The sequence below is a fragment of the Lampetra planeri genome, chromosome 4 (genome assembly GCF_965212315.1).
Source record: "Lampetra planeri chromosome 4, kcLamPlan1.2.h2, whole genome shotgun sequence".
Lineage (NCBI taxonomy): Eukaryota > Metazoa > Chordata > Hyperoartia > Petromyzontiformes > Petromyzontidae > Lampetra > Lampetra planeri.
The window spans coordinates 28,829,683-28,856,551 of NC_136110.1; the positions used below are offsets into that span (position 1 = coordinate 28,829,683).

The following is a 26,869-nucleotide window of genomic DNA, read 5'->3' on the forward strand; positions in this document are numbered from 1 at the left end:
CACATATACACCCTAACACACACACACCCCCTGACAGGTACAAAACAAGACAATCGACCTCGGGGAGACCCAGGACCGGTTCAGATATTAATCGTCACTGGGTTGTTGGCCGTCAGAGCGAATCGAACTCGGGCCGCCGGGTTCGTAGCGCAGCGCGCTAACCGCCACGCTACCGCTCCCCCCACACACAGAGACACACATACTAACACACGCACCCTAACAGGTACACACAGGCACCGTGACACACACACAGGCACCGTGACACACACACACAGGCACCGTGACACACACACACACACCCTGACACACACACACAGGCACCGTGACACACACACAGGCACCGTGACACACACACACACACCCTGACACACACACACAGGCACCGTGACACACACACAGGTACCCTGACACACACACACACGCCGTGACACACACACAGGCACCGTGACACACACACCGTGACACACACACACAGGCACCGTGACACACACACCCTGACACACACATCCTGACACACACACACACACAGAGGAACCGTGACACACAGGCACCGTGACACACACACATACACATTTTCACCCACACCCTCCCTAGCACAGAAGAAACACGCAGAGCAGGAAAAGCGCCGAGCGCTGGGCGGGGTGCGCCAATGACTCGGGACACGAATCGCTCGTACAGTGCGCGGCAGTGAACCCCCTCTCGTCACATTCTCTCTCTCTAAAGAGAGAGAACACAACTCTTTCTGTTTCTTTCCCAAGGGCGATAAAGCAGCCGAATTGTTGTGTCGTTAAGTCGGGACTCCCCCCTCATTGCCCCACCCAAGAGAAGCGCCACACAGCGTCGGTGGCGATGATGATGATGTTGGCGACGGACTGAAGGGGGTTCCTCCTCCTCCTCTCTCTCGCTCTCGTCTCGCGTCCTCCACAGCACCCCGAGGAAGAGGAGGAGACGCGATTAGCGGTGTGGTGGGGGTGGTGGATTCTGCGTCTTGTCGGAGTCGTCTGGCTGGAGCCGTGACGTTGTTCGCGACTCCCGGGCGCGGCGGCAGATGGAGGTCGCACGCGGCGGCGTCAATGCGACCACGGCGACTCCCGAAACCTCGACCGCCGACGGCATCTTGAAGCCTCTGATTATTGACGTGAGGACACGCGCGCGCGCGCAAGTGTTCGTTCGTGCGTGTGCGCGTGTGTGCGCGTGCGCGTGTGTGCGTGTGTGTGCGCGTCGTCACTAGGGAGACAAAAACGGCCCGGAGTGGTGCTGGCCACCCAGCCCCTCTCCGTGCCGGCCACTCGCTGAGAGCGCTTGCTCCGAAAATGCCGAGGCTATAATGGGACATCTTGGGTTTAGTCTTTGTACGTGGGTCGGTCCGCTCGTCCGCCTTAAACGAGTGAGCGCTGGTGGTGGTGGGTGTGTGTGTGTGTAAACATCAGCACCGGGGATACAAAGGTGGCCGGGCGAGGCACTTGCCACCCGCTTCCTCGTACGACGTCTGGGCCCTACAGAGCGTGCCCCGCCACCAACACTCGCAGCAGCTTTGCTCGCCAACAGAGCAAAGTCCAACGGCAGCGCTTGCACGGTCGAGGTGTGAAGAGCGGTGGCGCTCCGGTTAGCGCACTGCGCTACGAACTTCTGAGGAGCGGTGGCGCTCCGGTTAGCGCGCTGCGCTACGAACTTTTGCGCCGCCCGAGTTTGATTTTGCCAGTCACGGCGAACGAAAATCGCGCAGTGGGCGAGCGAAATCCGCAGGCCCACCCACCCCTGGGTCAAAATTGGCCTTGAATTAATACCAAGCGGGGTGTTTAAACATTTACCATCTTTTTTTGGGGGGGGGGGGGGGGGCAGAGACAGATGACCTTGAGTGACGCTGCCAAAATCAATCTGCTTTGGAGAGACATACGATCGGTGCTCGCTAACAGCACTTTCTCCACCGCCCCCTACTCCCTACCGGATCAGCGAGGGGGCCTTTTGTGTGACGACAGCTGTAGTGACACCACGGGGGGGGGGGGGGTCCCCGTGAATACGATGTTAGAGTCCATAGAGACGGTGGTCAACACAAGCAGGAAGCAAGGGAGGGAAAGACCGACGCAGCGAGACGGGCACGGAGAGAGAGAGACACATCGGGGAAGACGTGGAAAAGGGGGAGGGCAAGAGATGCCCAGTTAGGGGCCGTCCATAAATGACGTCACGCACTTGGGGGGGGGTGGGAGTCAGACACTTGTGACGATGTGTGACGATGGGGGGGGGGTTTGAGAAATGTGACGTCACATCAAAATGCGCAACTTTAAATAAATATAGACAACACGTTCTACTTAATTAAATATACTTTTAACAAATGTTTTCTCCTACAACATCAGAGTGCAGCGCCACATTAAATACGCACTACAATGACAATAGTTTAAAGCGACTTGAAGCATGTTTTATTTTTGGGGGGGGGCAGAGCTTTGTGACGTCATATTTGCGGGGGGGGGGGGTCTGACTTTGTGACTCCATGTGACGTGGGGGGGGGTCAAAAATCGTTCAAAATCGCGTGACGTCATTTATGAACGGCCCCTTACTCAAAAGACGATGAGACGTACGGCGAAAGAGACGTGCAGAGGGGGACACGGACAAAAAGACATTCGGGGCGGGGCGCAACAATTTGAATGTGCGCGTTGGTACAGTGGTGTTGTAGTAATGCGCCCTAACAAGGCAAGGATATTTATTTTTTCTCAGGAGGGATGTTGGGCCAATTCCATTAGAGCCATTTGGCTGGCGTCGTGTGGGAGGAAACCCGAGTAAAGCAAAGCTATCCCCACCAATAATACGAGAGGGGTGGTGGTGGGGGGGGCTACTCTAGAAAATTGTCCATCTCCCAGCCAAAGCTAACAACACACACGGGTGGTATACGCCGGAGGGAGATTGGGTCGCGTTTTTTTTATGCGTGCTGAACTTTTTTCGCACCGCACGCAGCCAGCCGTGCTAATCGGAGGGTGTGGCGGGTGTGGTGAGGGTTAAGGGTGATTCTGTGGTTTACCTTCATGGAACACGCGAGTCAAGACGACCCCATGGGTGGTACCATGCACTGGCCGATTGCTTTGCTTTATCGGTCAGACCATCCCACCACACAGACACCACGTCGTGTGTCCATGGCGAGACGCTGGGCTGTACTTGCATGGAATTTATCTTACTTGATACAGCTATCGTGCTGTGACGGTTCCACCTGAAGACGGAAGCTTGTGTTGCCTCCGAAACGTCGTGATTTTTATTTTATTTTTATTTTACTTTTATTAATTTAATCTTTTTTATCTACGTGACTTTACCGAAAAAACCTACGAGTATGAATCCTTGCAGTCACGAAAGCTTCAAATCTAGAATTGTATGGACTACTTCAGCTCACGGAGTGTTTCATCTCCTGGCCTCTTACGTGGGACGGAAAGGTGGGGCTGGGGGGCGGTGGGTTACTTGAAAGGTGGTTTCGTTTTGGATTCGTTCACATGACCACCACCACCACCGCAAGTTGAAATTGGGGGCAGCCTTCTTCAAAGTTGCGAGGCGACTCCCGGGGCGGAGAGTGAAACGTGTAAAACCGGTGTGGAGGCAAATTCCATTCACTAAAAAAAATACCAATCAACCAGGAGTGCCTTTAAACACGCGTGCCTCTTGTCATAGATCGGCATTGTGTTGGTTAATTTACACCTTTCTCATTTAGCCTGTCGATGCCACCTGTTTGTCATCGTCGTCGTCGTCCTAAGTATAATTATATTTATAGCAGGACTTTGCATGAGAGGTGGGGGGAAGTGGTGGATGGGGCGAGGGGTAATGCAATTCATTTCGCACTAAAAGCCAAACCGTGTGGTTCGTTGTTTCGTCGGTAAAGACGACGACGAGAGAGTTCGCTCCTCAGCTGTGCCCGGGCGCCATGCGCACGCGACAAATTGTACGGTAACATCTCGGCAACATCTCATTAATATATCAGCAACATCTCGGCAACATCTCAGAAACATCTCAGCAACATCTAGCTCGCACTAGGCCATTCACTCTCTCGCTCTCTCTTGGTGTGGGTAGATCGAGCGCCTCAATGTAGTGCCTCAATGTAGCTAGAGGCTTGAGACTCAGCCTTACCCGGTTAATTAGCATTGCTATTATTGTTGATGTTGTTGTTGTTGTCATCGCATGGTGATTTAAATACCCTCCAGAGCAGCGGTTGTTCTTAACGTGAGGTGCACGCCACACCCCCTGGGGATGCGAGACACGGCCAGATTTGTTTTTAGGAGGTAAATCGTCCAAACACAAATGAAGCACTGGCATGTAAGTACAACTTGCTTTGTTTCATCAATCCCCTGTGTATTTGTTAACATGATACATTTTGTTTGACGCTTGGGAACCAAATGAATGCAAGGCTGCAGTAAAGGTTAATACTGGTTGGAACCTCCTGGTTACACCAGCCCACAGGGGATTATTGTGTCCGTCCGTCGTTCAGGGAGGAGCTGGGTGGGGTGGGTCGGGTGGGGTGGGGAGGGTGGGGAGGAGCTGGGTGGGGAGGGAGGGGCTGGGTGGGGAGGGTGGGGCTAGGTGGGGGGTGGGAGGGGTGGGGCTGGGTGGGGAGGGGCTGGTCACCCCATGGTGCCCTTATAAAACTCAACGTTTAACCTACTCACGCCGGCTTGTGCCCGCCCTCACAGTCGGGCATATTTGCGGAATACACCACGCCGCCGTTGACCCTGGCCATTGAACCAATAAAAATGGTTCTCATTATTTTGGTTGCCATACCCTGGAATGGGTCACCCATCTCAATGTAGCAGGACCCTCCTGAAACGGAGGCTTAAGATTCGGGCTTACCCCGGTTAAGTAGCATTGCCGTTATTAGTATTGTTGTGATCCCATAGTGATTTTAAATACCGTCCTAGAGGCTATTTATAGATGTCCCTCTTTGCGGAGACCTTCCATCGGCAGTGGTGTGAGCGAGTAATTGCAGGTCTGCGCCTGGTATTCATTAGAGGGTTTTTTTGTTGTTAAATTGCTTCTCCTGTATCGGTCCGCTTCTGGATGAAAGCCCCCCCCCCCCCACCACGCTCTCCGTCACTAAAATTGTTTGGGCACACTTCCTCACAGAAATAAAATACGGATATTTCACAAGCCCTCACCGGTTGATCAATTATCAAGACACTGCACTGTACTTTAAACAACGATATACATTTTTTAAAAGTTATAATAATTGCAATGGGTAGCAGAGATTAGTGCAACAAAATTCCACGGTTGTACTGCGCTTCTATGCTTCCATATCTACGACCCTCGCCTTCGCCGGCACCCAGTGACCACCCCGGTGAGGTATGGTCACATCAAGTTCAAGTTAATTTATTAGGTATAGCCCTGTGAGCCATTCGGCTCTTGAATCGGGTGCAACCGCAACAAACAAAAAAACAAAAACATGAACAAAAAAACATCTTAAAGTGAATATGTGACCAAGTGCAAACAGAAAATCCAAGAAAAGACAGCAAAATATTGCAGAAAAAACACCGTACACTAACGCTGTGTGCAAAAATCCCAGTGGGATGCAAGTCAAACAACAACAACATAACTACCACAATTCGCATTGCGTGAGTGGGGGGGGCTCATCCAGCAGTGGATGAGGGCAATAGGTCTGTGCACGTACTGGGACTGTACAGCGTGTTTATGAGATCATTTTAGAAATTGTGTGTTTTTTTTTGTTCATGACGAAATGTTATAGTCTGAAGGCAATGATGCACTAAGCATGAACGGGATGACGTCAGAGTGGTTGCGTGTGTGTAGAACATTGTGTCCGTTGTGTGTACCAGTGTGCCTCACGAGTACCTCGTGAGGTGTGTAAACGTCGCCACTGGGGAGACAAAGGCGGCCGGGCGTGGTCTTGGCCACCCACCCCCTCGTGTGCCGTTCCGGCCTTCGTAGGTGCTCGCTAACAGCACTTGCCCCTACAGTCTGTTAAGGCTATACGGGGAATATCTCTCTGTGTGTGCGTGGGGAGCGGTGCTGTAGCGTTTGGCACGCTGTGCTACGAACCCGGCGACCCGAGTTCGATTCCCGCTCACGGCCAACACCAGTGGCGTTTATCTGAACCGGTCATGGGCCTCCCCTAGGTCGACTCCGCCTTAAATGAGTACCCGTTGTGGTGTGTAAACATCATCGCCACTGGGGAGACGAAGGCAGCCGGGCGTGGTGCTGGCCACCCACCCCCTCGTGTGCTGTGCTGGCCTTCGTAGCTGCTCGCTAACAGCACTTGCCCAAACAGTCTGTTAGGTTATACGGGGGATCTTTGTCCACCAGTGGTAGAAATCTTATTAGTGTGTGGGTGATCACCCATCCAATCAACCCCTGCTTAAAGCTTCTGATAATTTAAGAGACGAGGTGCATTCTGGGAGATGTGGGCACAGGCCCAGTGCAATGTAGTTATGGGCTCTCAAATATGGTGTGTCCTATGAACTGTTGATGGATGTTTAATGGAGACTCTTATGGTAACGCCGCACTAACGTAACATCGACGTGGACGTTTCGTTGAAACTGGAAGAACCCCGATGAGTGGTTAAACTCCTTTTCACAGAGGACCATCCCAAATCTGGGGTCGGACGTGGTGTAAAATTATGGAAGAAGTTGCCCAGGGAGATGAATCGAACACATCGTCAATAAACTGAATCGAATGTAAACTCGGTCATACGTAAGCTCAAACAAAAAAAACACAACGGAATAATTTATTGTAAAAAATAAAATACGGCTGTAGTTAAATTTTGTACAAAGAGGATATATATATTACACTTGCAAATCTGCTGGTTGTCAGATCGCAGTTCGCAAATGCGGATCCAGGTGCACAACTTGATGGTAGTAGCGTCACCAGACTGAGAGCGAGAGAGAGAGAGAGGGGGGAGGAGACGAGGAGGAGGAGGCTTTGCTACCAAGTCCCAGTCTCCTTCTGGGAACGCTTCAACTAACCGGTTGACGTTCGTTTTTTTGTTTAAATTGCCTCGGGCTTGCCAGTGGTGCTAAAGAGTTTGGCGAGACACAATGCATTGGCTAGATCAGTCATCGGCAACCAAAATGACAAGAGCCAATTTTTTTTTTCAAATTCAGTAGTTAAAAAATAAAATCTAATTTTCCAGAGCCGCAATGCACGCGAGTACGAGACGATGGTCACTAATACATAACTCTCGCGATGCGTTCCTTGAAGAGCCGCACGCGTGTTGCCAAGCCCCTGGACGAGATTGCAGGGGGCACATGAAACAATCCATGTTGTGTCCACCAGTATTTTCACGGGTTATGCCACGCGACATTCTGGCCACAGGTAAACGTAATTTGTCTGGAAGGCGCATGGGTCGATGGGCTAAACAAAAACACGTTTAATTCATTCTGTAGAGAAGAATGGAATTCGCTCCCCCCCCCCCAGCTCCAACCATGATGTTGCAGAGCAGCACCTATGAACGCGTCACCCCGGAATGAGCTCAATCTCATCAGATCTCGAAAGCTCGGCAGGTTCAAGCCTGGATAGTGCTTGGACGTGTGACCACCGTGCGTTCAACAGGTGCCCACAATGCTTCTCCGTCTCCGCTTGTAGCCTTCACCAACCACGATGACCTGGGTTATAAAGTACGGGGAGTCCTCGACTTACGCGCACGATTAGTGGCATTCTCGTTCGTAAGTCAGGGACTCTACCGTTCAACATCGTATGGGAGGCATTCGTACAGCGGTGGATTTTAACAACGTGGGTGTGCTGTAGATGTGGTATACAGCATAGACGTGATTTGCATCGACTTTTGAAAGTCCTGGTTCGTTTTATGATGGTGCGGGAGAAGCGAAATTAAAAACTGGTGATGAAAACGCTGAACGGATATTGTCGCCCCGCATTCCTTCCATTCGCAGGACAACCTGGTGGGCACGCTGCTGGCAGTGATTGGAAACATCATCATCAGCATCTCGCTCAATGTCCAGGTGCCCGCATCGCCACCACATCGCCACCACACAGACACCACACGGGCAACACACGGACGCCACAGCCAATCCACAGCCAACAACACGGGCACCACGCGGGCACCACGCGGGCACCACGTGGGCAGGACCCTGACCTCCCCAGACAGGGAGGGTGGCCAGCACCACGCCTGCCCACCCGTGTCACCCCAGTGCCGTTGTTTTCACCCCACACCGGGCACCCATTTGAGGCCGAGTCGACCCTTGGTAGGCCCGGGACCGTTTCCGATTATTGTCACTGGAGTAGGAATTGAACTCGGGGCACACCGGGTTCGTAGCGCAGCGCGCCAACCTCTGCACTACCACTCCCCACAGATACACATTGACCCGCTATTTGCTCATGAAATCGGTAATGTTGTCAAGCTCTGTGTACGAATGACAAACCCTATTAAACGTATATTTAACTTTGTATTTGCGAACAATGGCAGGGAGTGGTGTTGTTATCTCGTGGAAGTTGACAAAGGAAAGAAACCAAATGAGGTTTTTAACAAGAAATCGGCGGTCAACTAAACTGCCGGACTATAACTGCATTCTTCTACCGTGTGGATTCAGAGCAGCGGATTAAAGATGTAATTTTTAATTTGTTATCCACTGTTCAGACGCAGAGTTGATCTCGTCCGTCCCTCTATTTGTTAAACGAGTGAAGACAGCAGCTGTTGACAAATGTGGTCGATCGTTTGGGATTCGTGCCCGCACCACTCGCAGGCTGCCGAATCTTGAACGCACCGTTTGTGTGTGGCCCGGCCCCGATTGGGTTGATGGTCGACCATTGGCGGCGGTGTGGAAGGTTGAAACTGGGGAGGCTCGATGGTAGGGTCCTGCGTGAGATGTCAGGACGATATAAAGCCTGCACAAGCGCAGTACATGTATTCCTCGATACACGAAAGGGATGCGTTCTTCAAAAAAACACGCGCGTGAAACGAAATTTTGTAAATGGGAACGGCTTTTCCCAATGATTTAAGACAAAAAAACTAGGGACGTGTTTCGAACAGTCATTCCAAATCTACATCTAACGTAAAAATCTACACACACCTGAATCACTTTTCACAATACAAAAATAATAATAAAGAACGTAAATATAATATTCTATGAATTCCTGCAGTCACGAAAGTTTTTAAGTCAAAAAATGAATATTAAAACGTATTAATTCAATAAAAAAAATTCACGGAACTCGCCAATAACATCTGCTACATGTTGGAATGCCTGGAGAGGTTCAGTTCATGTATTAGGTCTAGCCCTGTGAGCCATGCCGCTCTTGACTCGGGTGCAACCGCAACAAACAAAAACATGAACAAGAAACATCTTAAAGTGACGACACGTCGCAGGGACACCGTGACGCTGTCGCAGACGGATGACGCGACCTCCCGGGCGGCTCTTTGTTTGACCCCACGGCGCGTGTGGCCGCGGTGACATTTCGTGAAAGCGGAAATATACATTTCGTTCATCGAAAAGCGTCCGCAATTCGTCAATTGGGTTCACGTGAAATTTCCTAAACGGAAAGTTCGCAAAGCGAGGGACACCGTTGCTGTCGATTCGCTGGGTCGTGAGCTGACTGTTCTTATGCTACTCGGTATTCTGTGGGTTCCATCATCGGAACAATCGGCAGTTGTGTTCACTTTGTTTAACGGGAGACGGTTGCACTCAAATCCAAACGTTGTTTGGATGTCTCGCGGCCAAATCTAAAGAGTAGCGAGCAACAGGCTGCGACCAATCGTGTTAGAATAACGCAACCGGGCAGGTGCGGCTGTTCCCTTCACTTGTGGAAAATGAAAGTGGCCCTCATTGTGAATTGTGGCGAAGTGCAATTTGGTAGTTACATAGCCGAGCGCTGCCCATCATTCGCTAACAGAGGAGGTACTGCCGAGCAAACTCGTGATGCCCATCGGATGGATGACTTTAACTCGCCACGCAGCTACTGTATAATGTAATCATCAGTTGTTCTTCATTTGCTGAAAGAGACCGAGAGAGAACATCCACATCTAAAAATGGTGGGCAGATCATTGTGTGGTCGAACCAACAAGATAAATTATGAATCAATGTCTGAAAATGTTGGGGGTGTCCAGACCTCCCCCAACCTCCATCCCCTGTGCAGGCCAGATGTGAGCCCCCTCCCCCGTGCCCGCTCTATAGCCGTTAAAAAGACCTTTGTGCATACAGTACCTATTGACTTGTTCAAGTTGCCTGCAGCTTGGCAACCAGCCGAGGACACGATGGGGACAGGTAAACACGGAATCTCTCCCGGTGTGTTTTCGGCTTGTGCCGGTGTACGATGTCCCCATGCTTCTTCAGGAACAAGTTAATTCCGAACAAAAAATAACGAAATGCGATCCAACCCGAAAGCCCTCTGGCTGAGCTACACAACGCAGATGGACACGTTTGGTTTAATTCGTGGGGCTTCATTATGAACAGCTCGGAGACCAGGAGTGTATATTTTTTTTGTCAAACCATTACCGGGCTCTGAATTACAGCTGGAGTGACTCGCTGTTCAGAGGTGGTGGAGGCTGAGTGGAGACCGGGTGGTGGAAGTTGCTGTTGGTGGACGTTTGCGGTGGTGGACGCTCGGTGGCGGAGGCTTGGCGGTCGAGTCTGGGCGGTCGCTGTGTGGCGACTGCTTGCAGTCTGGACGCTATTTGTAGCTGTCCTGTTAACCTTAACCCTTTCCCGTTCCGCACGTGTACGGCATCGGTTTTCTTCCGATTCAGTTCTGATGACGTACGTGTATGTCAATGGAACGGAACCAGAATAAAAACTAAAGTAACTTTATCGGTACCGAGGCTCTCACAAGGCCATGCAGGGGAGGGCGTGTGGCACAGTTTGGCGCCAGCTATTATAGAGTGTGGTCGTGTCGCTACGGTTCTCTGCGGTGAGTAACAACTTCTTTTAAGAACAGCGGGCACTCCGCCTCTCTGAATAAAATTAACTCCAAACCGCTCACGCGTTACGAGATTCGGCGAAGAACGGGGAACCCACACCCTGCAAAACTTGCAGTCTCAGAACGGGAAAGGAGTCCTTTATATATATATGAAAAACCCCGCGTGGTCCCACCTCCTGCAGAAATGTGCCCACTCGCGGGTCTCGGCGCTGGACTGCGAGCGGCGGCGGCCGTACGAGCGCAGCAAGCTGTGGTGGACGGGCCTGTTGCTCATGCTGCTCGGGGAGCTGGGCAACTTCGCGGCGTACGGCTTCGCTCCGGTGTCGCTCATCGCGCCGCTCGGTGCCATCACCGTCATCGGTGAGGGCGCCCGCTCACGCACGTTAACTATTTTTAAAAGGTGTTCAATTTTTTTTTTAAAACCAGGTAAGGCCCACTGAGCTATATTGGTCTTTTTCAGAAGCGACCTGGCCACAAATGATGGCCCAACGAGAAGCGGCTTATCATCACGTGGACATTTATAGCGGGCAAATACTCTGAACGCACTTTGATTCAAAATCTGGAGGGAAAAAACTGGAGGATCCTGGGATAAATTCACGCAACCACGGGGAGAGTGAACATGCAAACTCCAAATAATACAGGCGTCGGGGTCGGGATCGAACCCACCTCCTCCTCTACACTAGGCGAGGTAGTTAACCGGGGCAATTTGCCGCAGGATGCGGCTTAAGAACAGTTCCAAGTGTTCACATTAACAAGGCAATGAGGTGTTGAGAAGTGTCTCTCTAGCAAGAGTGCTTTGCTCTTGGCACTTGACCTGGAGTGCAGGAGAAACCGTTTCGTGGAGCGATTGATCGGTTGGCTGCGATTGCTCACTTAAAAGACGCCCGTTTGATGGATTGCTGAATTGGTGATTTTACACGTTTATCATTCACGCTGCTTGTTTTATTGCAAATGCGTTTTTGTCGACCATTGCACCTTGAATTCGAGGACCTTAAAGATTTTTCGATTTAAAGCTTTCGTGACTGCAGGGATTCATCTTCTTGGTTCTTTCGGTAAAGTCACGTAGAAGGGAAGTAATAAAATAATAAAAATAATAAAATAATTCTCACAATTATTTTTATTACTTCCCTTCTACGTGACTCTACCGAAAGAACCAAGAAGATTACCTTAAAGATAGCACGAGGTTGAGCCCCCTGTGTGGCAATAAATCGTGGCTGCCGTGGTGCCGACGGCTGCCAAAGTCGATGCCGTAGCTGGGCACTACAAATGTGCAGCGCAAAATCCGACTCGATGTTTGCGCGCGACTCCGGATCTTGGAAACGACATGCAGGGGGGGGGGGGGGGCGTGGGAGTTAAATGACAGCCTGTGACCAAATCACCGGGAATGTGGGCCGATTTCAGCGATCCCGGAAACTCTCGGTGGGTTTTTAGCCTGGGTAGTGCTTGGATTTGGCCACCACAGTGCATCCAAGGCTGTCGTAGGCAGCTGCCGGGGCTGTGGACACCAGAGGGCAATGCAGCAAAGTCGATTTGTTGTGCTGAACTTGGCTTATCATCTACGCTCGTGGCTTCCGTCCCTTCGCCGTCTGGCACCGGGGACCGGTGGTTGTTGCAGCATCGTCAAGTTACCCCAACAGCCTTGTACGGTGTAGAGAGGCCATCGTCCATCAGAATCGGAATTTTTATACTGGAGGAATCCGATGAGCCGTGAAGTAATTTTTCACAGACGTCCCGTAAGGGGCAGGTCAGAAAGTTACAAATAACAAACAATGTAAAAAAAAACACGACAGACGTGAAAAGTCTAGGAAAGGTAAACAAATCGCACGCACAAATAAACTCTACCACTTTTATTTTACCAGGTAAAGCCCACTGGGCTATCGGCTTCTTTTTTTCAGAAGCGACCTGGCCACAAATAACCGCGCGTGCAAATAGGGCAGCGCAGCGGCGTGTGAACGGCGTTCGAAATCGAGTCTCACGCGCACCCCTTCCTTGCCCGCTGCATTTTCTTCCCCCCCCCCCCCCGCCTTTGAAGCGAGCGGCATCATCGCGGTGTTCTTCCTCAAGGAGGCGTGCCGAGCTTCGGACCTGCTGGGTAAGGCCCCTGCCAACGCACCTCGACGGCGGCCACCGCCGCCGCTGCACCATCGTCTCCCACCGCTGACGCTTCACTTAGAACAATCGCGCGCCGGGAGCCTCGTCGATTATTTCATTCCTCCTGTGCGAGGAATTAAATTATCGCCCCCCCCCCCCCCCCAACATCACTTTGTAGCCCGGTCGCTTGGACCTCTCCGGCTCTGTCGGATTTGATGCGGTTGCACCGCCTGCGCACACCCGATAGCCGTGCCGGCGTTTAAAAAAGGAAAATCGTCGAGAAACGCCGTTGTCGTCGTCGTTGTTGTTGTCGTCGTTGTCGTCGTTGTCGTCGTTGTCGTCGTTGTCGTCGTCATTGTTGTTGTCATTGTTGTTGTCATAGTTGTTGTCATTGTTGTCGTCGTTGTTGTTGTCATTGTTGTCGTCGTCATTGTTGTCGTCGTTGTCGTCGTTGTCGTCGTTGTCGTCGTTGTTGTTGTCATCGTTGTTGTCGTCGTCGTTGTCGTCGTCGTTGTCGTCGTTGTCGTCGTTGTTGTTGTTGTCATCGTTGTTGTTGTTGTCATCGTTGTTGTTGTTGTTGTCGTTGTCGTCGTCGTCGTTGTCGTCGTTGTTGTCGTTGTCGTCGTTGTCGTCGTTGTTGTCGTTGTCGTCGTTGTTGTCGTCGTTGTCGTCGTTGTCGTCGTTGTCGTCATTGTCGTTGTCGTCGTTGTTGGTGTGCGTGGCCGACCACTCCCCACCTCCTCTCCTTTGCGTTCTTGGCAGGCGCTGCCCTGGGCCTCGCCGGCACGTACCTGCTCGTGACGTTTGCGCCCAGCGACCAGCAGCAGCTGACGGGCGACAACGTGGTGCAGTACACGATCAGCTGGGCCTTCCTCCTCTACTTGGTGAGCAGCAGAGCTTCACTTGACCCATGTTCTCCAAAGCTTGTGGATGGTTCTCCAACGCAAGTCAAGTCCGTGCGCCGCTTTCTTTCTCTCTCTCTCGGTGAAATTCCAGGCCTGCGCCTCTCCGCGCTGCTCTGCGCATCGTTGAGCTTCCGTTCAATTTCCTCCGCCGACGACCCACGTTTGCGGTCCACGAAGTGCACACCGATTTGAAACGTTTTCACCGGGAGGATTTTTGTTTGCGCAAATATCTACCTTTTTTGTTGTTGTTGTTACAGTTGTTGGAAATCGTCCTCTTCTCCGTCCTGCTCTATTTCCACTTGAAGCTCGGCATCACCGACATCGTCGTGTGTCTTTTGCTGGCGGCGTTGATGGGTGAGCGAATTTTGTTACCCGAATTTCAAGGGCAGTCTGTTATCCAGATGAGGACGGTGGTGCTGGTGGTGAATAGGAATATAAATCTTCACCAACCCACCATCACCACCCCCCCCTACCTTCAGCGATTGAAGGGCCACCAAGATTAGGGGTCACGAATTGATTCAAGAATCAATTCGTGGTACGAGAGGATATGGAGCTGTGAGCGAACTTGCCGATGACAGGTGCTGGCGGTGTTGAGAGATTGGCCTCTGTGGAGGAGGCTCGTGAAGGACGCTGCTGCTGCTGCTACTGCTGGGCAGTTGGAGGCAGTCGTCCTCCAGCAACAACGGAGGGCAGAGGAGCGACGCTCACAACAATGAGCGGAGCGCCAGGCGGCTAAAACGCAGCAAGTTGGCACAGTAGGGGGCACAGGTGGCGCATCGGCCACTCGTCTCGGTCAGTCGGTCCGTGGCACCTGCTGGGTCTGCCCCGTGACCTCCTGCCAGCGGGCGTTCGACACTTCACGTGGCCTTAAAGTGCGCATAGCCCGGCACAAGCGCCGTGGTGACGTCACCGCCATTTAGTGGCGAATAGCGGTGGTTGTTGCGTGCGCGCATCTCGTTTTTGCCATCTCGTTTGTATTTTTGTTTCTCATTTGTATTGTTTGTGGTTTGCTCCACTTCGTCCATACGGCATCATTCAGTCCACGGGCACACGTGTAATATTCGCGGATTTTTACGTGTTCAGAACTTTCAGCGATCTTAAAACGATAACCGTCGATCTAAATGCTGGCATGGTGTTAAACGAGAATGAACGCTAAATGAATGATTTGATGCGTGTTGTTACATGCCGAGTGACGATTGTGATGGTGACGGTTGTGCTTGCCCCATTTTTTTAATGGACTCCAAGGTGAGGGGGGGTTGAGGGGGGCACAGTAAAAATATATTGAAGATGATGCCATGGGAACAACGCTTCGGTGACGTTGTTACCCAAAAAAAAAATTCGCAAGGGCAAAACAGCGGGTGTGGTTTTGCAAAATATGCCAACGTGCTTCCCATTAGGTTTACCATTTAGGTGTACCAGGTAAGCCCCCCCCCCCACTGAACTGTTACAGCTTATTCTTTTTTCAGAAGCGACCTGGCTCTCACAAATGACAACTCAACGAGAAGTGGCTTCTCATCATCCTGTGGAAATGTATAGCGGCCAAATAATGATGTGGAGGGGGGAAAAAACGGAGGACCCGGGGCGGGGGGGGGGAGAGAGACATACGAACTCATTGGAGGAATCCGAAAAGCTGTACAATTATTTTTCACAGATGTCCAGTTAGGGGGCGGGTCGGAATTGACGACAACAAACAGTACAACAACAGAATAGCAGTTAAAAGTATAGGAAAGGTAAACAAATCACTTTAAAAAAATATTCAATGAAAACTAAACTAACGTCGTACTCGGATTGTAAATGTTGTGGCTTTGCTCTCAAATACACCGGTTAGTGCTGTACTAGTAACGAATTGGCACGTTCTGTTAAGGTGACAAACCTTACGAATTGGTTGCGTCGGGTGGTGATTTGTTTAATGACACATGTTTACGCGATCTAACCCAAAAACACCTGTTATGGAAAACTAAACTATTTTTTGTACCTTCCCAGATAAAGCCCACTAAGCTGTTAGCTTCTTTTTTCAGAAGCACGAATGGTAACTCAACAAAGTGGCTTATCACGTGGAAATTTATAGCAGCAAAATAATCTAAACGCACGTTGATTCTAAATGTGGAGGGGAAAACCGGAGGCCCCGGAAGATAAAAAATCCACGTGACCACGGGGAGAGAGAGACACGCAAACTCCAAATACACAGCAGGCATCGTCAGGGTCGGGATCAGACCCACGACCTCCTGTATACCAGGCGAGGTAGTTAACATCTCCTAGCCACCGTGATGATGATGATGAAAGAGAGAGACACGCAAACTCCAAATACACAGCAGGCATCGTCAGGGTTGTGATCAGACCCACGGACCTCCTGTATACCAGGCGAGGTAGTTAACATCTCCTAGCCACCGTGGCTTTCCACCGACGGCCACCGTCGGCATCCGGGGTTGCGAATTAAAATTCTTCGAAGGACAAACTCCGCGTGTTGCTGCAGAGCCTTGCACAAGCCGAGCGTGTGCTCGATTTTGTCCTTGACTCTGTCACACTTGGGTGGGCAGGATCGATCACGGTGATCTCGGTGAAGGCCGTGTCTGGGATGGTGACGCTGTCCGCCCGCGGCAGCATGCAGCTGGACCACCCCATCTTCTACGTCATGTTCGTCGTCATGGTGGCCACGGCGGTGGCCCAAGTCTCGTAAGGAGTTGTTCAATTATTAATTGATTAATTAGTTTGTTTGTGTTGTCCGCTGCCCGCGGCGTGTCCTGCTCTCGCACCAACTGCTGGTGGCGTCAACTCCGGTGATTGGCACGGTTGGCTACATGCGGTGCGAAAGAGGTTCTGCATACGTAATAGAAGATCCGTTTCACCGACTCCTGGAGTACCCATCATCATCATCACCATCGTCAGCGGCCGTCACATTCATCGTCACCATCGTCACCATCGTCACCATCGTCACCATCGTCACCATCGTCACCATCGTCACCATCGTCATCGTCGGCGATGATCGATTCTGGATGAAGGCCGCTCTGAGCCGATCCCATCTCCCATGGTCCTACCATGTCACAATGTACATGCAATCCATATGAATTCAAGCCGATTTCACCACTCCATCTCCAGAGCGGTGAAATCGGCTGTCTGTCATGGTCGGCTCCTTAAGTCGCCACTCCATCCTTATTCTCGACCATCGGCCAGTATCTTTTCGAGCGATGGATGTGTGCCCTGCCCAATCGCACGTTTGATCACAGTCGCTATGACGATGCCTCTACGTCTCGTGTGTTGCGTGAAATGCACGCGCTCCTCTTTCTGCACCCTCGATATACTTCCAAGCGTGGGTCCTCCCCGTGCTTCTCTGAACGTTTCGTCCCTTTAATTACATATTTGTGAATGTCCAGTGTTTCTAATCCATGCGTCGTATGTGCCGCAAGTAAAGTTTATTTTAAAATATATAATAACACGTCGAAACATAACTGGTAACACTGGCGATTAAACGTTCCTATGTTGGACTTCTTTCGCACCGTACGTAGCCAACCGTGCTAATCGGAGGTACGGGGGAAGGACAACAAACTAAACGCAAAAAAACTGCTATAAAGAAATTGGATTTCAATCTAGATTTAAAAGTGTATGCCTTGCGGATCCGTACAACTGCGTAGCCTTTCATTGTTGCGCTGCTGCCGCTTAGCTCTCCGACGCGTTTCCCGGGTTGTGCCGCGCGTCATTCGCGCTACGATGTCCGACGTATTGCCCCACGTGCTGTGCGGGGGTGGGGGGGGTGGCGAGCCCCTTTACAAAACGTGGAGCGGAACATCGGACATCGTGGCCAAACAACGCACGGCACGAGCCCCGATAAACACGCCCCGCGGGGTGCTCTTGAAAATCCTCGTAACGTTGACGACGGACCGTCTCGTTGGCAGGTTCCTCCGTGAAGCCATGTGCCACCACGACTCCATCCACGTCGTTCCCATCAACTACGTGTTCTTCACCACCAGTGCCATCATCGCAGGTGAATCGTCGGAATCCTTTTTTTTTTCAGAATATTTTTTTTTATCCCGGAGAAAAATCCGATGAGCTTGTGAATGTCATTATTTTTTTGCACATGTCCAGGAGGACTGCACGGACACACACTTTGAACGTGTCCTCTCTTTTCCAGCTCCTTGGCGTCTACGTTTTGACGACGTGCGGATTTCCTGTTTGGCCGAGAGCACCGCAAAACAAGCCGAGTTATTTCCTCGGGCTTTAGCGGCCGACGACTGCCTGATGATGCTGCTGTGACTGTACCTACCAGCGAATCGTCCGTACCCAATCGTTAACTGTCGTAGTAATAAGCTGGTCTCGTTCGTTGACGTGCCAACTTTATTAATTGGCCGTATCAGCCGGTGGTGTGGGGGGGGGGGCGGAGTTACGATGCATATTTTACTAAATTTCTATTTTTTATTTTACCAGGTAAGGCTCGCTGAGCTATGTGGCTCTTTTTCAGAAGCGACCTGGCCACAAATGATAGCTCAACGAAGTGGCTTATCAATGTGGACGTATATCAGCGTGTTTCTAAATGTGGAGGGGAAAAACCGGAGGGCCCGGAGAAAAATCCACATGACGAGCTACGCCATTCGTAGCCGCGGGGACGAACCGCTCTCTCGCGTAGATTTCCACCGACTCGCGCATCCACGAAACGCCGCACCGCGCGACCCCAACGCGTACGCGCCGCCAAACATCCACAACCCTCGTGACGAAAGGCTTTTCTGGGTTCTAACGCGTCGCTATAAATGCGTCGTTAAAAACCCGACGCGGTCAATCGGTGAGGTTCGTCGGGTAAACAAAACGCGCCAATTTGTTGCTACTTCAGCACGCCCGGTGTGTTTGAGAGCAAAGCCACGACATTTGTATGATTCGTGTACGACGTTTCTTTCTGGTGATTGCTTTGTCAAGCGATAACCAGAATTGTGAAGAAGTCTTCCCGTTTCGGTCTTGAACGGAGGGAGTAAAGGTCATGTCATCGCTGCGGGGCTATCGGGCGTGAAGACTAACCCCTAAAAAAAAACATTAATGGATAATATTGGTCGCAAAAACCTACGTGTTAAATCCACTCCCTCCGTTAGTTTTACCTGCGGTGTTGCATTCTGTGCAGATGCACCTGCGGATCTCGTTTTAATTTTGCATCGGGCTAGGAGATGCACGTACACGCACTCATGTAAATTCCACGCCACGCATGGCGATGCAGTCATGATCTCGTGTTTTTTCCGGGGCCCGGGTAAATGTTTCATTTAACCTGTAACGGCGAACACACTCGATATAAACTATTTTTAAAAAACACGTTTTTTATTTTATCAGGTAAGAGCCACTGAACTGTTTAGTTATTTTTCAGAAGTGACCTGGCCACAAATGATAGCCCGACAAAGTGGCTTATCACGTGAAAGTTTAATAGCGGTGAACTTGCTTCCGGGGATCGGCAGGCGGTTTGTTATAGCCGTTCAGTGGGGGGGGAATCGCCGATTTAGTGTCGGATTCTGATGGCTCGGGGCTTAGTTTGTGCTGTGAGGTGGGCCAGGAGATGGCAGGACAAGGGCGGATTAAATCCCATTGGTGCAGAGCTTTCCGCCGTGGTTTTCTCCGTTCACTCTGGTTTCCTTTTTATTTGCCGAGGTCTCGGCTTTCAAGTGGCAGCAGCACGCAAGCGCCATTGCTCGCGGGAAAGCTTCCGCCACAGAGAGCCCGAGATGGGTCCCTATTTTATTGTATTTGGCCTACTCTTCCACGCAGGCCAGACATCTTGAAAGAGCTTGTTTTTTTATTTGTCTTCATTTAAATATAATCTTTTATTCGCTTTAAATTAAATTGCCCAACATACGTTTCTTTTGTTTTTGTGTTAAACTAAATGTCACGTGTTTTTCTTAGCTTTGGGCTTCATGTACATTTTATTTTACGTGAAGCGTTCCTATGAACGCGAAGTGGCCTATCTGAGCAGATTGATTGGTTCATTGTTTGACAGACTGGTTTGTTAATTCGTTGGACTGGCTGATTGGCTAGTTGATTAGTCGTTTGGTTAACGAATGGTTGATTGTTCACTTTGTTGATTGTTAAGTTTGTTCGGTTTTTTATTGTGTGCAGGCGCGATCTACTACCAGGAATTCTACGGCACCACCGTGCTCAACGTGACCATGTTCCTGTTTGGGTGAGCGCTCTCGCCGTTGTGCTGCTGCTGAACGACACGTTAGGAAAATTCACGTGTGTACGCACGGATCATGTACCACTCGGCAACGCGTGTGCTCGCCGTTGGAGGTACAGTGCGACGTCGCATATCCTCGGCGGCTTTTGGCTGGCAATCGAACAAAGGCGGTCGCCGCATCGCACCTTTTCGGGTGTGCTTCAGCGGCCGTCTGGAGGAACGCTCTTCCTTCCGGTATTAGGAATCCACTGGAGCCACGCACTTGGAAATCATCTGGCTTGAAAACTAATTTCTTTAGAACTACTTTTAGTGTTTAGTTTGTCCTTCCCCTGCAACTCTAAGTTAGCACAGTTGGCTATGTACGGTGCGAAAGAAGTTCTGCATACTCACAAACGGACACTGCCACGCTCGCTAACAGACACTGCTGCGCCCACAGACAGACGGACGAGCGCTGACGTGCACGCGTGGGGCGCCTTGTGTTTCACAGCTGCCTGCTCTCCTTCATGGGCGTCTTTCTCATCACTCGCAACCGGCCCAAGCCTGCGGCTCCCACGCCCTTCGTCAACATGGACATGTTCAGAGGTAGCGGGCGCCTCGCTTGTGCGCTGCCACTGCCGTGGTTGCTGCTGCTGCTGCTGTTGCTGTGTGCGCGGCTGGTAGGGGAGCAAAGCTGGTGCATCTGCCAATCACCTCACTCGGTCAACCCATGGGCAGGCGACTGTCACGGTGACCTCCTGCCAGCAGCGAGCCTTCGACACATCTCATTGCCTCGAAGTGCACCTGGCCTGCCACAGGCGCCGTGGTGAAGTCACTGCCGCTTGGTGGACGAAACGGCGGTTGTTGTCGTTGTGAGAGAGCGGTTTCGCAGCGGTGAGCTCGCTGCGCTGCGAATTCGGCGACTTGGGATTCACTCCGGGGTCATGCCCAGCATCTCACGCCAGCGGCAGCAGCTTGTCCGCCCTCTCCCTGCCCCGCGGTGAATTCGGCCTCTAAATGAGCACCTGGTGCGGTGGGTAAACATCGGCACTTGAGACGACAAGGGTGGCCGGGCGCGGTGCCGTCTGCATCGCCACCTGTTGCCCCAGCTGTGTGTTTAGGCTACGTGGGTGATCTTTTGTCTCCGTTTAGAGACATAAGGTAAGAGTTGAATGCCCAAACAAGGGCTTCCGGGGAAGATGGATCGTGAGTTTCCCAAAGTAATTTCCTGTGGCCCGACCCATCGTGTTGACCAGATTTCTCTGCTCATGTTGACCAATTTTACTCTGTTCAAATGTTCCATCCTGAACTGTGGAAGACCGAGCCCCAAGTCATTACACGCTGGATGCTCCGGACGATTGCCGAACGATGGCCCGACCATAACGCGGAGAAGCGTCGAGCCGAGTTCAGAGTTGTGTCTACACCTTGCGGGAAGCACGCAAACAGAGACGTGACAAAGATCCCCCCCACCCCACCCGATATAGCCTTTACCAGACTGCTGGGGCAAGCACTGTTCGTGAGCACCTGTGTGCGTGCGGACACACGGACAAAGATCCCCCATAGAGCCCTTATGAGACTGTTGGGGCAAGCACCTTTTTAGCGGGTAGCGTCTATGAAGGCCGGCACGGCACACGAGCGGAAGTGTACCCAGTGCCACGCCCAATCGCCTTGGTCTCCCGAGTTGGCTATGTGTACACACCACACCAGGTACTCATTTGAGACCGAGTCGACCTAGGGGAGATTCAGATAATCGTCGTCGCTGCTCTTGGCCGTGAGCGAGAATCGAACTCGGGTCGCCGGGTTCGTAGCGCAGCACGCCGACCGCTGCACCACCGCTCCCCGCGTACACACACCGCTTTTAAATTCAATCTGCGTTCCGTACGTCGCTTACTGTCGAGCACCATTTGCGTGCGGCGACTTGATTCGTATCTGAACGCTGACGATTGCTGAACGTGCAACGGTGGATTGCGGCGAGTCCTGCCATAAAAGTAACCAGGTCTGCACCGAAACATTTCCTCCACAACGCAGTGAATCACAATGTGCTGTGAAATTAATAGAGTGGGCCAACAATTTGCACTTTGCACGAAATCTCAATGCACGCACCACGCTTTTTGTATCGCTTCGTTCTCCCCTTACACAGGAGGGGCGCGACTGCCAAGGGAAAGCTGATCGAGCGTTATGCAACCTTCGCCAGTTATCATCGCAACGCTTTGTGCTCGCAAGCTCGCGTGTGGGGGTCGCACTTTTCTTGCGTAAGGGGGAAGTATATTGGAATTGCATCGAAGAAGCGGGTGAGCTGGCTGAGTGGCTCGGATGTTGGAGCCGCTGAGAGGGACACCAGCCAAAGCGGAGACGAATGGTAGCCTCGAGTCTTAATGCCCGCGCGTGTGTGTGTGCGTGTGCGTGCGTATGCGTGTGTGTGCGCGTGTGTGAGGTGGGGGGAGTGGTAGTGTGTAGTAATTGTGTAATCCTAATAATAATACTACTTTTATATAGCGTCATTCATGCTAATTTCATCCCATAACGCTATACGTTTATTATATATCAGCATCATGTCCTTATATACCGCTTCTATCAAGCAAATGGTAGGTAGCGGTTATCGTGCTGCGCTATGAACCTGGCCATCACCAGCAACGATTATCTGAACCGGTCCTGGGCCCTCCCCTAGGTCTACTCGGCCTCAAACGAGTACCTGGTGCGGCGCGTAGCCACATCGTCGCTCGGCCGGGCGACGGTACGGTGGCGTTGGTCGTGCGCCGTGCGGGCCTCCATCGGTGGTGATGCTCGCCAACAGCACCACGTGTTGCCCTGTTGTGCGTGCGCGCGGCATTCAGACCTCGGCAAGGTGATGAGCGAGAAGGAGCCGGTGCAGCCGGAGCTGGGGGGCACGGCACTCTACGGGGCCCTCTCGGCCACCCAGCAGCCGCCGCCAGCGGCGCCCGTCCAGTTCCCCCTGGGTGACGGTGACCTCCGTGACCCCTCGCACTGACGGACCCCCCCCCCCCCACCTACGGACACCTTCGCTAGCCTCGCCGCGTAAAACTGACGAAGCAGTCGGGGGAGGGGGGATGACCTGACGGCACGCTCGCTATGCCGCTGCACGTGGCGGATGCCTTTTCCGCACGTGCCTCGCGTGGTTGTTGTTGTTGTCGCTTGGGCACGGGGGCTGACAGCACTGGCACCAGGTAACCATCGATGCCGCCGCTCCCCCACTCCCCCACTCCCCCACCACGGACGGTTTAACGAATCGTCGTTGGACGTTTCGGAGGCCGTAATTCGATTCTAGAAATTGTCACGGCTCCTGATGACGTCGGGGTCATCCACAAAGCTCGATCTCGTGCTCGTTCTTGCGCGGGTGACCACCATCAACTCGGGCTTTGCCTGTTGGTGCTGTCGGCATGAATCCGTGAGGTGGCGAGGGAGATGGCAGTGACGAGTTGTACGTGTGCTGGGTTCTTCTCTAGGTTCTCCGCTTTCCACCTCCCCCCCCTCCACTCCGCGAAGCATCCGAGACGGACTTTGCCGGGCGAGTGAGTTGTTCCGCGTCGCGTTATCCGGCCTCGTTCTGTCCGCTGCCATTTTTAACCCGGGTGTAGACGACGCATTGAGCCACACGACTTCCACAACTCGTAGATCATTGATCGATGAAGCAGTGCGTCTCGCTAAGGAGGATGCCAAGCAGGGCGCGAGGGGTGCCACTGAGAGTTGGGTCCCGGCCCCCCCCCCACACCGCCCCCCCCCCACCACACTGCCCCCCCCCACAACCCCCCCCGTGCATGGCAGATCTTTATCGGTGCCGCGAAACCCCGCATGGCATGCGCTAATTCACGATACTCGATATCCGGCACGCGTATGCGGTTAATTGTATTGCTGTCTTCGCAGTCACACACCATTCGTGTATATTTTATTCTCTGTAAACATGTGCCTGTAAAGAGTTGCCGATTGCCTTGTTATGTTTACATTTTTCGTATGTGTGTGTGTGATTGTTTGTGTATATATCACTTATATATATATATAAACAAGAGAATTTGTCACTGCTCGTGAAAGTATAATATGTGTGATGTAGATAGGATGTGTAACGAATAAAGGAATACTAATCGTAGCTATATATTGTTCTGGATGCAACCTTAACTAATGAGATGTGCAGTTTGCAAATAACCTACCTTTGCGGTTACACAAATCCAATTCACGCCGTCGCTTAAAAAATAAATCGCTTTTTTGAATGGTGCATTTCATGAGCACTTTACAAGCATCTCCCGGAGTGGAAATAAAAGAAATGGGATGATGCAATGAATGATGCGAATGTGGTTTCTCCTTTTTTTAGTGTCGATGGTAGTGTATCGACAACAGGTCTCGTCGACTGATGGTGCACGCACGCAAGCAGTGGTCGCGAGGCAGCGTCTTAAACTTGCACAGATCTGACACTTTCAATTGATGTTGAAAGTATTATTGCACAATATTATGTAATATTGTGCTTTCGGATACTTCTTCTTCTTTAGTGCTGCCTAACGGCGTGTGCGACTTCACGATGATATTGGTCCCGGTCTAGCACGGCGTGTAGAGTTTGTGCTGCTGTTAATTGTAGCCATGTTTTGATGTTACTGAGCCATGTCGTTTTTGGCCGTCCTGGTCGTTTTTTCCCTTCGATTTTTCCTTCCAGGATTAGCTTTAATAGCTGGTATTTGTGGTCGTTTCGGGCAATGTGGCCTAGGTAGTAACACTTCCTGCTAAGGATGGTCTTCAGCAGTTGCCTGTCAGTGCCCATATCTTGCAGAACTTGTGTATTGGTGGTTTTGGCTGTCCATGGGATTTTCAGCATTCTTCGATACAGCCACATCTCGAAAGCTTCGAGCCTTTTTGTTGCTGTTATTGTCAGTGTCCACGTCTCAACTCCGTACAGCAAAATTGACCAGATGTAGCATTTCAGTGTGCGCAGTTTCAGTGATGTACTCAAGTTGCGGTCTGCAAGGAGTGTTTTCCATTTAATAAATGCTTGCCTTGCTTGTTCAATTCTGCTCTTGATTTCGACTTCATGGTTCAACTGATCGTCAATGACGATCAGTTGATACAGTGAAACCAAACTATTCTTTTTATTTTACCAGGTAAGACCCACTGAGCTATTTAGCGGGTTTTTTCAGAAGCAACCTGGCCACATGATGGCTCAACGAAGTGACATCACGTGGACATTGATTGCAGCCAAATGCTCTCAACGCTTGATGTTGATTCTCAGTTGTGGAGGGGGAAGTTCCGGAAGACGTGGAGAAAAAGCCACGCAACCACAGGGAGCGAGAGAGACGTGCAAACTTCACAATATACGGCAGGAGTCGGGGTCGGGATCGAACCGCACGGCGTGACGTATCCATCCACGAGCTGGGAGTGTCTTCGTGGGCCTGAATCGAGGAAGCTCCCGGAAGAAACGTAGATCGAAGCATCGGACTTCGGGGACGGATTAAAACCCCAGCGGTGCAACGACGGGAGAGCGAAACAACGGCACAGCCACGCAGGAGCCGTGTACCGACTCGGTGAAGAGTTGAGACGCGCCGGGCGCAGGTCCGAAAGCACGACCCTCTTCCCCCACCCCCCACTTCTCGTGGGAGCACAAATGTCGTGGCCACGTCACGGTCAAGTGCCCTCGTGGTTCCTGAGAGCTTGGGCGTGTGGCTAGCCGCCAGTAGCGTCCGATGCCTCTCAAATGTCATGCCGCACCATCCCCCGCTGCTGCTGCTGCTGCTGTCAGCTGTTTAACCATGAAATGCCACTGGTTTTGTTTTGAATGCGTCATGGAAATCTGTTTATGTTTAAATCACCCGGCATCTATCTCCTCCGATCTCGTGAAGCTTGTCGGGATGGAGCATGCTCAGCTTTTGATGGGTGCACAACAGGTTGTTATATAAAATAAAGGTTGTATATATTTAAATATATATACAACCTTTAACCTTCGGGATTTAACAACACACATTTACACGATGCAACCCAAAACACCTTGATATTTTTCGCGAAAGCCCACGTGTTAAACAGGATGTCATAGGCTGCGGGCCTACGTGGTAGAAAGTGGGGGACGGTGCGCAACTATCCATTGTACTGTACTTCTGTGCTCCCACGTTGCCTACCTTCACCGACCCACACTGACCAGCATGGTGAAGTATGGCAGTGGATTGCCAAATGGGTGCCCCGTTAAATGCACGCGTGCAAATGTTTTTTGAGAAGCGATTTTTATAATTCACTGAACACCCAGGTGGGGTGCTGGCTAATTGGGAAAACTCGCATTTAATGTATTTTCTTCATCCTAATTATGTTACGCTTTGTGAAAATCTATTTGCTGCACGGTCGTGTTGCCGTGTGGCAAGCGATGCCTAGACCTTGTCCTGGGCCATCCCTTCACCAACCAGCACTGACCACCTCCGATCAGCACGGTTGGCTACGTACGGTGCGAAAGAAGATTGACATACGACCAGCACGATGAGGTACGGACAAATAAGGAGGCCTTCATCCAGCAGTGGATTGACAACGGGTTCTAAAGTGTGATCATGACTGTGATATTTACACACTGATAAGAGCGCTAAAATGTGTCTGTTGATAAGTGGAAAACGGAGCATCTGTGACGTGTGTTAAAGGACAAAGGTCAAAGGTCAAACCCGTCAACTGCCCTGTTCACGCCGCCACTGCTGCTGGAAGGCCCTCACACTTCCTATTTAAAGCTTTCATGACTGCAGGGATTCATCTTCTTGGTTCTTTCGGTAAAGTCACGTAGAAGGGAAGTAATAAAATAATAAAAAAAATGGTTTTATTATGTTTTATTTTATTACTTCCCTTCTACGTGACTTTACCGAAAGAACCAAGAAGATGAGGCCCTCACACTGTTTTGGTCTACTCTTCCCACGCTGCCACAGACGTCTTTTTGATAGGGGGGGTCAGA

The 26,869-nt window shown here is 51.3% G+C and overlaps 1 protein-coding gene across 4 annotated transcripts; it reads left to right on the forward strand.

Moving 5' to 3' along the window:
* Positions 1-642: 642 nt before the first annotated feature.
* LOC144717901 (NIPA-like protein 3) lies at positions 643-23,688 on the forward strand. 4 transcript variants are annotated; one of them, XM_078593686.1, is made up of 12 exons: positions 3,768-3,916; positions 4,176-4,287; positions 7,866-7,934; positions 11,025-11,202; positions 12,875-12,934; positions 13,696-13,817; positions 14,096-14,192; positions 16,376-16,511; positions 17,729-17,817; positions 19,920-19,983; positions 20,465-20,559; positions 22,788-23,688. In XM_078593686.1, the coding sequence occupies exons 2-12, from the start codon at positions 4,273-4,275 to the stop codon at positions 22,940-22,942; spliced, it is 1,080 nt and encodes a 359-aa protein (XP_078449812.1). In that variant the 5' UTR covers positions 3,768-3,916; positions 4,176-4,272; the 3' UTR covers positions 22,943-23,688. The 4 variants fall into 4 exon arrangements, with proteins under 4 accessions (XP_078449808.1, XP_078449809.1, XP_078449811.1 ...); XM_078593682.1 differs by lacking the exons at positions 3,768-3,916; positions 4,176-4,287 and adding an exon at positions 643-1,138; XM_078593683.1 differs by lacking the exon at positions 4,176-4,287 and having other exon boundaries at positions 3,760-3,916.
* Positions 23,689-26,869: the final 3,181 nt, after the last annotated feature.

Bases quoted from the DNA above. Each gene is read 5' to 3' on its own strand.
- LOC144717901 (XM_078593682.1), top strand. From the start codon at position 1,049: ATGGAGGTCGCACGCGGCGGCGTCAATGCGACCACGGCGACTCCCGAA. The intron at 1,139-7,865 runs GTGAGGACACGC...TTCCATTCGCAG, and splicing joins TGAAGCCTCTGATTATTGAC to GACAACCTGGTGGGCACGCT. The intron at 19,984-20,464 runs GTGAGCGCTCTC...TGTGTTTCACAG, and splicing joins GTGACCATGTTCCTGTTTGG to CTGCCTGCTCTCCTTCATGG.